General features: G+C 40.3%; 1 protein-coding gene across 2 annotated transcripts in view; it reads right to left on the minus strand.

Moving 5' to 3' along the window:
• Positions 1–12220: 12220 nt before the first annotated feature.
• The window catches only part of LOC122564397 (uncharacterized protein KIAA0895-like), a 43750-nt gene continuing 42987 nt past the window's right edge, over positions 12221–12983 (minus strand). For both annotated transcript variants that reach the window (XM_043719196.1, XM_043719198.1), the window contains one exon: positions 12221–12687. In XM_043719196.1, coding sequence (XP_043575131.1) covers positions 12529–12687 — 159 coding nt within the window. In that variant the 3' untranslated portion in view covers positions 12221–12528. The remainder of the gene's footprint in view (positions 12688–12983) is intronic.

A 12983-nucleotide genomic window follows, 5' to 3' on the forward strand; every position in this document is an offset into this window, starting at 1 on the left:
TCCATCTAGTCTAGTAGCCTGTATCTCAGTATTCTTCCCGACAATATTGTCTTTTTCCAGTGTGAATACTGACGAAAAATATTCATTTAGCACTTTTCCTATCTCCTTGGACTCCACGCACAACTGCCCACTACTATCCTTGATCGGCCCTAATCTTTCTCTCGTCATTCATTTATTCCTGATATACCTATAGAAAGCTTGAGGGTTTTCTTTGATTCTATCTCTTCATGTTCCCTCCTGGCACTTCTGAGCTCTCTCTTTAGGGCTTTCTTTGCTGTCTTGTAACTCTCAATCACCTAACTGAGCCTTCACATCTCATCCAAATATAAGCCTTTTTCTTCCTCTTGACAAGAGATTCAACTTCCTTAGTAAACCACGGCTCCCTCGCTCGACCATTTCTCTCTGCCTGACAGGTACACACACTTATCAAGAACATGCAGTAGCTGTAACTTGAACAAGTACTACAATTTAATTGTGCCCATCCCCTGCAGTTTCCTTCCCCATCCAATGCATCCTAAATCTTACCTAATCGCCTCATAATTGACTTTGCCCCAGCTATAACTTTTGCCCTGTGGTTTATACATATCCCTTTCCATTGCTAAAGTAAACATAACTGAATTGTGGTCACTATCACCAAAGTGCTCACCTGCCTCCAAATCTAACGTGGGTGGCACAGTGGTTAGCACTGCTGCTTCACAATTCCCGCCTCAGGCGACTGACTGTGTGGAGTTTGCACATTCTCCCCGTGTCTGCGTGAGTTTCTTCCGGGTGCTCCGGTTTCCTCCCACAGTCCAAAAATGTGCAGGTTAGGTGAATTGGCCATGCTAAATTACGACACATCTGGATAGTAGTAACAGGATAGGTCAGAGTCAGCATGGATTTGTGAAGGGGAAATCATGCTTGACTAATCTTCTGGAGTTTTTTGAGGATGTAACTCTGAAGATGGACGAGGGAGATCCAGTGGATGTAGTATACCTGGACTTTCAGAAAGCTTTTGATAAAGTCCCACATAGGAGGTTAGTGAGCAAAATTAGTGTTAATGATATAGAAGATGGTATTAATAATAACATTAACAAATTTGCTGATGATACTAAGCTGGGTGGCAGGATGAAATGTGAGAAGGATATTAGGAGATTACAGGGTGACCTGGACAAGTTAGGTGAGTGGGCAGATGCATGGCAGATGCAGTTTAATGTGGATAAATGTATGGTTATCCACTTTGGTGGCAAGAACAGGAAGGCAGATTACTACCTAAATGGAATCAATTTAGGTAAAGGGGCAGTACAAAGAGATCTGGGTGTTCTTGTACACCAGTCAATGAAGGTAAGCATGCAGGTACAGCAGGCAGTGAAGAAGGCTAATAACATGCTGGCCTTCATAACAAGAGGCATTGAGTATAGAAGCAAAGAGGTTCTCCTGTGGCTGTACAGGACCCTGGTGAGACCACACCTGGAGTACTGTGTGCAGTTCTGGTCTCCAAATTTGAGGAAAGACATTCTGGCTATTGAGGGATTGTAGCGTAAAAGGTCAATTCCTGGAATGGCGGGACTACCTTACGCTGAAAAACTGGAGCGACTGGGCTTGTATACCCTTGAGTTTAGAAGACTGAGAGGGGATCTGATTGAGACATATAAGATTATTAAAGAATTGGACACTCTGGAGGCAGAAAACATGTTTCCACTGATGGGTGAGTGCCGAACAGAGGACACAGTTTAAAAATACGGGGTAGACCATTTAGGACAGAATCGAGGAGAAACTTCTTCACCCAGAGAGTGGTAGCTGTGTGGAATGCTCTGCCCCAGAGAACAGTGGAGGCCCAGTCTCTGGATTCACTTAAGAAAGAGTTGGATAGAGCTCTCAAGGATTGTGGAATCAAGGGTTATGGAGACAAGGCAGGAACAGGATACTAATTAAGGATGATCAGCAATGATAATATTGAATGGTGGTGCAGGCTCGAAGGGCAGAATGGCCTACTCCTGCACCTATTGTCTAAATTGTCTGTAGTGGGCCGAAGGGCCTTTTTCCACACTAAGTAATCTAATCTAATCTAACATCTAGCCAGGTTCATTACTCAGTACCAAATCCAATGTGTCATCGCCCCTTGTTGGCTTGTCTACATGCTGTGTCAGAAAGCCATCCTGTATACATTGGACAAAACCTGACCCATCTAAAATACTCAAACTATAGTATTCCCAGTCAGTATTTGGAAAGTTAAAGCACCCCGTAACAACTACCATGTTACCCTCACTCCTATCCAGAATTAATTTTGGGCTATTCTTTCCTCTAATTCTCTGGAACTATTCAGAGGCCTTAGAAAACTCCCAACAGGGTGAACCTGCAACAACCATTCCTGTCCCTGTCCTACCCATGTTTCCAAAATGGCCACAATATCTAAGTCGTAGATACCAACCCATGCTGCAATTTCGCCCATCTTATTCTGGATGATCCTGGCATTGAAGTAGACACACTTCATATCACCTTCCTGCTTGCTGGAGAACTCTTGCAACCTTGAAACCATATTTCTGACCTCACTACTCACAACCTCCTGGACACTGGAACTACAATTTGGGTTCCCATCCCCCTGCCTAATTCATTTAAACTCTCCTGAAGAGCATTAGCAAACTCCACCCACACCCTCCCCAAGATATTGGTATGCCCCTGATGCACATGTAGACCATTCTGATTCTAGAGGTCCCACCTTCCCCAGAATGAGCCCCAATTATCCGGGTATCTGAAACCACCCCTGTAGCCACGTGTTCAACTCCTCTCTCTCTATTCCTTGCCTCGCTAGCATGTGGCACAGGCAACAAAGCAGGTTTCATAACACTGTTTGTTCTAGCTCCCTGAATTTCTGCCTTAAATCCCCATCCCTTTTCCTATCTATGTCATTAGTACCTATGTGGTCCACGGCTTGGGCCCGCTCCCCCTCGCCCTCAAGTATCCTGAAAACATGATCCAAGACCTCACAAACTCTGGCACCTGGGAGGCAATACGCCAACTGTAAGTCTCCCTTGTTCCCACAGAAGCACCTTCCTCTTCCCTAACTATGGAATCCCCGATGACTAATGCTCTGCTCACCTCCCCCCTTCCTTCTGAGCAATACTGACAGACTCTGAGCCAAAGACCTGTCACCCATGACTTACCCCTGGTAAGTCATGTCGTCACCCCAACCCCCCCAAGCCAGCAATATCCAAAACGTTATTCTTGTTACTAAGGGAAATGGTCACAAAGGTTCCCTGAACTGTCTGCCAGTTCCCTTTCCGCTTCCTGACTGTAACCTATCTGCCTTTTTCTTGTACCTGAGGTGTGACTACCTCCCTGTAATAACCTCCTCTCAGTAACCCCCTCTGCCTCCTGAATGATCTGAAGTTCATCCAGCTCCAGTTCCCTAATGCAGTTTTTGAGGAGGTGGAGTTGGGTGCACTTTACACAGATGAGGTCAGCAGGGACACTAGTGGTGACCCTTACCTCCTACATTCTGCAGGAGGAGCATCCAACTACCCTAACCATCATCTCGACTGTTGTAAATTCCCAAAGAGTCTGTAGAAATGAATTTAAAATAAACTAATTACCTTACCAATCCAGTGCATCGAACCTTTTTTTTGTTAAAGCAGGAGGATGGTTGGCAGACACTACCTAAGTAGTGCTTCGGGTAAGCAACCACCCAAATATATTACTTCACTTACTCAGTAGTCCCGAGTCTGCTCCTGCTCAGCATGTGCTCCGCCTATTCACGAGGTAAGTTTATATAAATTTACCTTCCCGGCTGGCCCCTGGGCCTCGCTGTTGCTCCTCCCGCTGCTGCTACTGGCAAACAGGTATAACTGAAACAGGTGCAGTTTCATTCATTGCAAAGATGGTGCTGGATCATAATAATTGGGCAAGATAGGTTCCACATGTATGTTTACATGTCCCAAAGGCATCCTTGGTACTAGCAAACATAAGTAGGCTTGTATGAGAAAGCTCTGCTCCCCATTATGTGTTTGGTGATAGATGATGTAGGCAGTCAATCCATGTGACATTTCCATTTGGAAATAAAAATAGTCTGACTCAAGATTGGAATATAGACAGATTCTAACTTCACATCTTTAATTCACCTTATTTTTATAAAACCTTAAGAAGCTCTGGGATTTACATATTAATGAATCAAAACCTGCAACTCATTCTAAAAGATGAAAGACTTTACAGCAATCATAGTTTGTCCAATTTATCGTATCAGTTGCATGATACTATGATCTTGTGCTTTAAGTTGTGTCTTATAATCCTGCCCCACTATCAATGTTAGAGAATAAATCTTATGCCGAATAATTCATAATAAAATCGCTGGGAGTCAAGACCTTGAGTACTTAACAAACTTTATTCATGACCAGGGGAAGCACATCTTCCTTCAGAGAAGTCCAATGTAGTCCAAAGAAGTACAGAGTGTTACAAGTTATATAGTATATCATAAGCCCACTGACCATTAATTACACAAGCTAGGGACAGTTGTAAGGCAAATGGTCAGTTCATACAGCTGCTACATATATTGCACAGACCTACATTTCTCAAGGTCTACACAACTGAATGTTATACTGCCTGTTTAAACTAGACATAAACAAATAAGCAGCATAATGGACAATGCATCATCTATGAAGCAGAACTGTGTCTAAGGGGCCAGAGGAACTGAGATAGCTTGCAGCTGCAAGGTGATTTTGGCAAAACACATTCCTCAGCTGAGTTTCTAAAAGTACTTTGTTAGCAGTCTACATTTTACTGCAAATATTGCTTTGTGACAAAATGGCTTCCACACACATTTCTATTAGGGAATAAAATCTTGTCAAATTTTCTTCCTCAAGCCACCTGACGAAGGAGCAGCTCTCTGAAAGCTAGTACTTCCAAATAAACCTGCTGGACCATAACCTGGTTGTGTGATTTTTAACTGTGAGAAATATGACTCTTTGACACTGTAACTGTCTCAACTATATAATCTGATTGTTGTAACTGTCTGCTTATTCTGCGAACCAGCACTCTCGGGTTGAACCACAGAACCCCAACATTGACAGCACCAACCCCAACATGTAGGTCCTTCATTCAGCTTTACTTTCCACTGGAATTGCTTTTCATTCAAGTTGCCATACAACGACCATGCCCAAGTGCTGTGACCTTTTCTCTCTCATGCACCTCTCTGAAGCAGAGCATCATCCTTTGTGTTCCCTTCCTTCCCCACTTTGCACCTCTGCACCAGCTCTCCATCGTGAAACGCAACAAATTAGAAGAAACACAAAAACAGCATCCTTACTGGTATAAAGTTCACCAAAGAGGACAAGAAGAATGACAGACTCCCCTTCCTAGATGTCATAGTAGAATGAAAAGCCAATGGAGAGCTGCAGACCAGCATCTACGGAAAAGCCACACACATTGACCAGATATTCAACTACAGGCGCAATCATCAAACACCCACAAACTGAGCTGCATCAGGATATTAGTTAAACAAGCCACAACACACTGCAGCACCCAGGAATTATGAGAACACCTACTCAACAGACGTAAACAAGAAGACACAACATGTCCAGAGACTCTAGGCACCCTGACATATAGTAAAGACATCTCGGAGATGATGACCAGACTACTGCGGCTGCTAGGCTTCATAGTAGCCTGCAGACCTACACCACACAAATGAATTTAAAGGACCTCGTACCAACAACCAGCAGAACGAACATTATATTCAAAATACCTTGCAAGGAATGCAACAAACATTACATTGGACAGATGGGCAGGAAACTAGCCACAAGGATACATGAGCATCAGCTAGCTACCAAAAGACATGACCAACTATCACTATTATCTGTACACACTACTTCACCTGCGATAATATATCCATCCTGGGACAGGCTAAACAATGACATGAATGGGAATTCCGAGAGGCCTGGCATTCGAACTGGGACTCCAATAACAAATATATCGATTTGGACCCCATTTACCAACCTCTCAGAAAATGTCTTTTAAAAAGAACCCACAACAGATCAAGACACACAAATAGCAAGTGGGACTGAACAGTAGTACTTAATCAGCGGCTCACTGATTGTTACGTAGCATGATGATGAAATGTCTGAGAACAAAAATATCAGCTCAGTGAATAAATTTACAATTGGAGCTACAAATCTTCTCTAAAATTGCAAACTAGTAATAGCCATAACATAAAAATCTATTACAGTATGCAACCACTACAGACTGGAATGAGGCCTGACACTGCAAACATGCCACTGACGTAACTGTTGTATCTCAACCTGTCATTGTTTAATCAAACATTTCACAGCCTGCCTAATTTAGTCACACCACATACCATATTTCACACTGTAGCTATGTCATTGTTGGCTCTTGAGGTGCAGTGGTTGTGCCTTACTTCTAAGTCAGGAAGTCCAGGTTCAAGTACCACTTGTTCCAGAGGTGTGTAATAACAACTCTGAACAGGTTGATTACAAAAATATCTACATCATTAATTAGCCCATAAATCTGTACACATGTAACTATGATCATGATTAGCATCTCCCATGAATGAGATCCAATAGCACCTTCATAATAATTTTTTAAAATCTTGTTTCTGCCTGTGTGTATTTCGTGTAATGCAGTGAAGGCATTTTACAAGAGTTGGCACGTATGTGTGAATGAAAGATGGAATTTGCTTTGGAGGTTCCTAGTTTAGGTTGTAAATTTGCTCTCTGAGCTGGTAGGTTTGGTCTCAGATATTTCTTCACCATGCTTGGTAACATCATCAGTGAGCTTCCAGTGAAACACTAGTGTTCTGTCCTGTTTTCTATTGATGTGTCTTGGTCTGTTAAGGTGGGCGATATCATTTCCATTTCTTTTTCTTCGAGGTTGATAAATGAGGTTCAAATCCTTGTGTTAATTGATGGATTTCCAGTTTGAATGCCAGGCCTTGAGGAATTACTGTGTGTGTCTTTGTTTTGCCAGTCCTAGGATGGATGTATTGTCCTAGTCGACGTGGAAGAATCAAAATTGGCATTGGGTATTAATATTACTATCTGTAATGAAGTGAAGCCTCACTAAAAGATGTGCAGGTTAGGTGAATTGGTCATGCTAAATTGCCCGTAGGGTTCGGTGCATTACTTAGTGGGGAGTGGGTCTGGGTGGATAACTCTTCAGAGGTTCGGAGTCGACTCGTTGAGCTGAAGGACCTGTTTCCACACTGTAGGGAAGCTAATCAAAATAGATTACATTCAATTCAGAAACTAAACAGTGAAATGTAATTATATATAAACTCCCTTCCAACAGGAGTTGTTATGTTTTAAATGATCCAAGGAAGATGGATTTTTAAGATCTTTATACCCTTAGCTCACAAGCTATGATGCAGTGATGATGTCATAAGCATGTTTCTTCTAACACATACTGATCAAGAGACATAACAATCACCACTGCACAAATGCTCATCTGCAAAGCTGTAAGCAAGCGAAGGAGCTTGGAATGACTTTTCAAAAACATTCACTCCTGCTTTGAAAAATTTCCAAGAACTTAGTAGTTATATTCTTAGAGATATACAGCACGGAAACAAGCCCTTTGTCTCAACTTGTCCATACCAACCAGGTTTCCTAAACTGAACAAGTCCTGCATGCTTGCTTTGGCCCATATCTAAATCTTCCACAGACATGTACCTGTCCAAATGTCTTTTAAATGTTGTAATTGTACCTGCCCCTACCACTTCCTGTTGATCTTTTTCCATATTTGCACCACTCTGTGTAAAAACGTTGCCCTTCACGTCCCTTTTAAATCTTTCCCCTCTCACCTTAAACTTATGCCCTCTAGTATTGGACTCCTCTGCCCTAAGGAAAAGACCTTAGCTATGTACCTCATCTCTTCCCCTCGTGATTTTTTAAGGTCATCCCTCAGCTTCCTCTGCTTCAGTATAAAAGTCCCACAATATCAAGCCTTTCCTTATAACTCAAACCTTCCAGTCTCAGTAACATCCTTGTAAATCTTTTCTGCACCCTTTCCAGTTTAATAATGTCCTTCCTATAGCAGGGCGACCAGAATTGTATGTAGCACACCAGATGTAGCCTTACCAATGTCTTGTAAATGCATTTAGAAGAAGGTGCACATATCTAATGCATGTTACATCAAAAACGACTTCTGTAACTGGCGACATAACAATTATAGGATTCTGCCAAATATCTTGTTCTGTTTAGCTAAAGTGTTTTACTTTTTATTGACATTTATTTGTAACTTGGAGAAAGTGCAGACTGCAGATGCTGGAGATCACAGTCAAAAAGTGTGGAAAAGCACTGCAGGTCAGACAGCATCCAAGGAGTAGGAGAATTTACGTTTCAGGTATTTTGGGGGGAGAGGGTTGAGAGATAAATAGGAGGGTGAGGGGAAGGTAGCTTGGGAGACAATAGGTAGATGCAGGTGAATGATGATTGTAGTAGGTTGGTGGGAAGGGTGGAGCAGAGAGATGGGAGGGAAGATGGACAGATAGGACAGGTCAAGAGGGCAGTGCTGAATTAGAGGGTTGGATCTGGGATGAGGTGGGGGGAGGCGTGATTTGGAAACTACTGAAGTCGATGTTGATGCCATGTGGTTGAAGGGTCCTAAGGCGGAAGATAAGGCGCTCTTCCTCTAGTTGTCGGGTAGCTTGGATTTGGTGGTGGAGGCGACCTAGGACTTGCATGTTCCTTGGTGAAGTGAAAAGGTGGGTTGAGGTTTTCCTTCTCGTCACCAGATTGGCAGATCAGCTATTGTAGACGCTCTGGTATGAAAAACTAAACTGTCATCTTGTGCTGTGAGCAGCATATTTGTTCTGTGCTTTAGTCTAATTGACTTTAACATTGTGTTACTGTAACAAAGGTAAGTTTTATTCAATTTATTATACTTGTAGATTTAGATCTAAAACTATGAATTACATTATGAAGTAAGTTTATCATTCACTAAAACAAGATCACTTTCCAGGACTTCTTATTTAAATAATTGTTTATTTTTTTCCAATGATACACTTGATGACTAAAACAGTGACTAAAAGTACTTAGAACTGATGGAACAATCAGAATGCAAATACTCCAAATGCACATGTACAAAACTGCAAGCACAAAGAGGTGGCTGGTTAAAGAGAACAAGCTGAAAGAATTCATCTGTATTTAATAAACAATCACATGCACCATCATTTGTAAATTTACTACCACAATAATATGTGATATCAATCCCAGTAAGGAACATATTGCTGCACTTGGAGTCCCCCACTTCCCATTCATTTGGTTCTGCTAGTTAGAGAACATCGAATTTAGCACACATGTCCACACTTACACCAATAGTTGTGGAATTGCAATGTTGTAGCAGTATGGATGAAAACTAAAATACCCCCAAAGAAACATGCACCAATAAATTTGTGAATACCACAGGAGTTCATTCCTACAGACTGTCCTGTGTGGAATGTACATTTAATAGGAGCTTTCATAAACCTATAGTTTAAATACACAAATTAAATGCCTTGAGCACCAGAATGTGATTTTTAAAAAACCAGTCCTGCCCATTCTCAAGGGTGATTATCAGAGGAAGGTGAGCATTTGAAAGATTTATTCTGAGGAATTTTAAAAAGTAGTATTCAAATAATGCAAGTGATACAAAAAGTAATATTTAATACGATATTTTACAGCATTGAATATTCAATAAGAAAAAAACTTGTAACAACGAACAAATTAAATGTTCTTAAAGCAACAATGTTAGGGAAACGAAAGATCTGAAAATTCAATTCAAATTATCTTGGCTTGAATTGAGTTTTCAATGAATCAAAACAAAAAACAGAAGGGGAAGCAAAACATGGACATCCAGGTAAGCTCCCCAGAGCCAAGGTAATTTTTGTCCATTAAATTAGTCACAACTAAACCAAACAATTAAGTAAATACTGAGCACATGTGGGTGAAGTTGAAAGAGGACATCAATAGATTGAGATTGCCTTATTTTTAGAAATAATTCTTCCAAAATGTAAGGATTCCTTTTTTCTCCTCAGGTTTACAGGAGTCACAAATGGAAGTGGTGGGGGAGCTCAGTGCAAGGGGAATAAGTATTCCAAAGGATGGAAGTGATTAAGGAAAATCTGAAATTAAAACAAAACATGGAGCTATCCATTGATTCTCCTAAAGCTGCAGTAGTCTGAGGCGGTTTAAGAAACATGTACTTAAAAACTCTATAACTGAATTTATTGCATCTTGGCTAAAATGAATCAATCTAGTTTTACACACACCTCTCTGTACCAGTTATAAATAGCAATGCTTTTTTTTAATGGAAATCATTCTCAAAACAAAACCATGAATCTCCCACCTGCGTTTAACTGATAGGAAAATAAAGAGTCCTTGCTGTGTGTTGAAAGGATAAATCAGAGAAGCCAAAACAGAAATCCTATTCTGAAGGGTCACCTGTCCCAAAACATTAATTCCGATTTCTCTCCACAAATGCAGCCACCCCTGCTGACCTATTCCAGCAATTTCTGTTTTTATTATTTCTGATTTCCAGCATCAGCAGTTCTTTTAAGTTTTGAATCTTCAGAGCTCTATTAATGGCAAATGCTTGACTTGTAGTTCAGATTATGAATTAAAAATCACATAAACAACCCTGGTTAGAGGTTAATATAATATTAGAATCATGGTCACACAAAGGTCCAGGCCTCTTTGGTTGGTTGATAAATAACTTGCATCACAAGGAATGGCAACATTCCATGGGCTAGCCTTCATCTGTCAAACGTGAAAAAAGGGATGAAATATGAAATCATTCTTTGGTCAGAGTAGCAGGACTGGATTTTCACCATATATTATTTGCACACCACTGGAATATCAGCTGTGTTTGGTTTATTCATAGAGGATGGGATCCACAATCTTATCTTGCTGGCCTGACAAGGTAAAGTACCAAAGGAACACAGTAGTACGCAATGTTCCTCATTACAACAATTTAATAATAGCACTCATTTTCCTTCAGTAATGCACAGCAAGTGCATATTCCTTACATGTATTTATTTCTGCTAAGATGTAAACACTAAGAATGGCATGTGAAAAATCAGTCAATTGTTAGCAGTAGCAGACAATGCAAGAACCCTTGGAGGTCAAATATTCTCTCTTCAATTTACTCTCTACTCTAAAGAAAATATTCTCTACTTCCCATCCCTCCTCGAATAAAAATAATTAATTGGGCCAAAACGCTGCTTCTGAAAAGTTGCATTCCAGTGTGCTTCAGCTTCTTTAAGGGTATATTTTGCACACATTATGACATGGAGAAACAGAAGGACACCAAAACTAAGGGTCACTAATAGATCCGATTCAGGACAAACATATTTACCCACAGAGCAATTGGAATGTAGAACTCCTTTGAGTGGTTGCAATAAATAGCGTAAATGTATTGAAGGGCAACCAGATGATGCATACTTAAAGATAATAGAACAATGTTGTAGGCCTGGGTGAAGAATGGTGAAAGATGTTTAACGTTGAGCATCAACATGATCATGGATAAGTAGGGCCAAATGACCTGCAGTTGCGCTGTACACTCTATACAGTGGTAAACTGAAGGCATCTTTAGTGATCTCTTGTTCTGAGGTCCCAGATAGCAGTCATCTTGAAGGTAAAAGAGATCAATTTAGAGAACAACTGATGGAACTTGACAACTGTGTTTTTTCAGTTCCAGAGCTTACATGAGTAGGCAATGTTAAATGATATAATATTCAAAGATTATAAACATGACAATTTTAACACAATTTTAAAAAAAATTTTTGCATTACTAGTCATTAATTTCTTTAGCAGAAATTCTGTTTAACACTGATGTTTATTCTTAATCAGGCCACACAATAGTTCATTCCTTAGAACACAACTTCCTTGTAGAGGTAAGCTAATGCATCCATCTCACATCATAGCTAGAGTGAAACGCTATACATGTTAAGTAATGCTTTACAGGGTGTAAACATTCAGGCAAATTTAATATCATGCTGATGATCACAGTTCTGCTTATCGTTTTGGTCTATTACTCCAGATAGAATATTCCAGTTACACATAGCACCTCTTTCATTCTGAGCTGCACAAATAAATGTTTACCAGGCAATTATAAAAAGTCATCAAGACATACAGCACGGAAACAGGCCCTTCAACCCAACTCAACCATGATAACCAAATTTCCTAAACTGAACTAGTCCCATTTGCCTGTGTTTGGCCCATATCCCTCTAAACCTTTCCTATCAATGTACGTCCCAATGTCTTTTAAAGTTGTAATCTTTACCTCTTCCTCTGGCAGCTTGTTCCTTTTTTTTATTTTGCTTTAAAAAACAAAATATTAGATTTCATTTCAATACCATAAACATAATAAAATACATTCATGCAATCTGCTGTACTTCATATTTTAACCCTCAATGAGAAATTATTTCTGCCTTAAAAGTGATTTATTAACTACAAACATTAGACATAACCAAATACAAATTGCCTGCTAAACATGTTTCCAGTTCCAGGATTAGTACATCATTCTTATAAATATGGCAATATCTCAAGTGTCAAACTGGGTCAATTCCTGTCAGACCAAAATCTGGAGTTCACAGTCAGTCAACCCATTCACTTCCATGATCTTGTCCAATTGCTCCAGATACCGACTCTGATCTTGCATGAAATAAGGTATTTGGGCATTCTGCAATAAGGCAATAACCTTTAGCCGGTCTACATCTTCATAAGACACCTGAAAGAAAGAGAAAATAGAAACATAGTTCAACTTTTGTATTAGTTGCTGGCATTCACTTTTTCTTGTATGTGGTTAGGGGGCTGTTTCAAATAAATACTTCAGAATAGAATAGAATGAAAAGGTAAGGAAGTATTGTTGCAACTATACCAAACATTGGTGAGACCACACCTGGATTACTGTGCACAGTTTTGGTCACCTTATTTAAGAAAGATGTCGTGGCATTGGAGGTGGTTCAGAGGAGGTTCACTAATTTAATCCCAGAAATGAGGGGTTTTTTTGTATGAAGAGAGATT

The sequence above is a fragment of the Chiloscyllium plagiosum genome, chromosome 29, assembly GCF_004010195.1.
Source record: "Chiloscyllium plagiosum isolate BGI_BamShark_2017 chromosome 29, ASM401019v2, whole genome shotgun sequence".
Lineage (NCBI taxonomy): Eukaryota > Metazoa > Chordata > Chondrichthyes > Orectolobiformes > Hemiscylliidae > Chiloscyllium > Chiloscyllium plagiosum.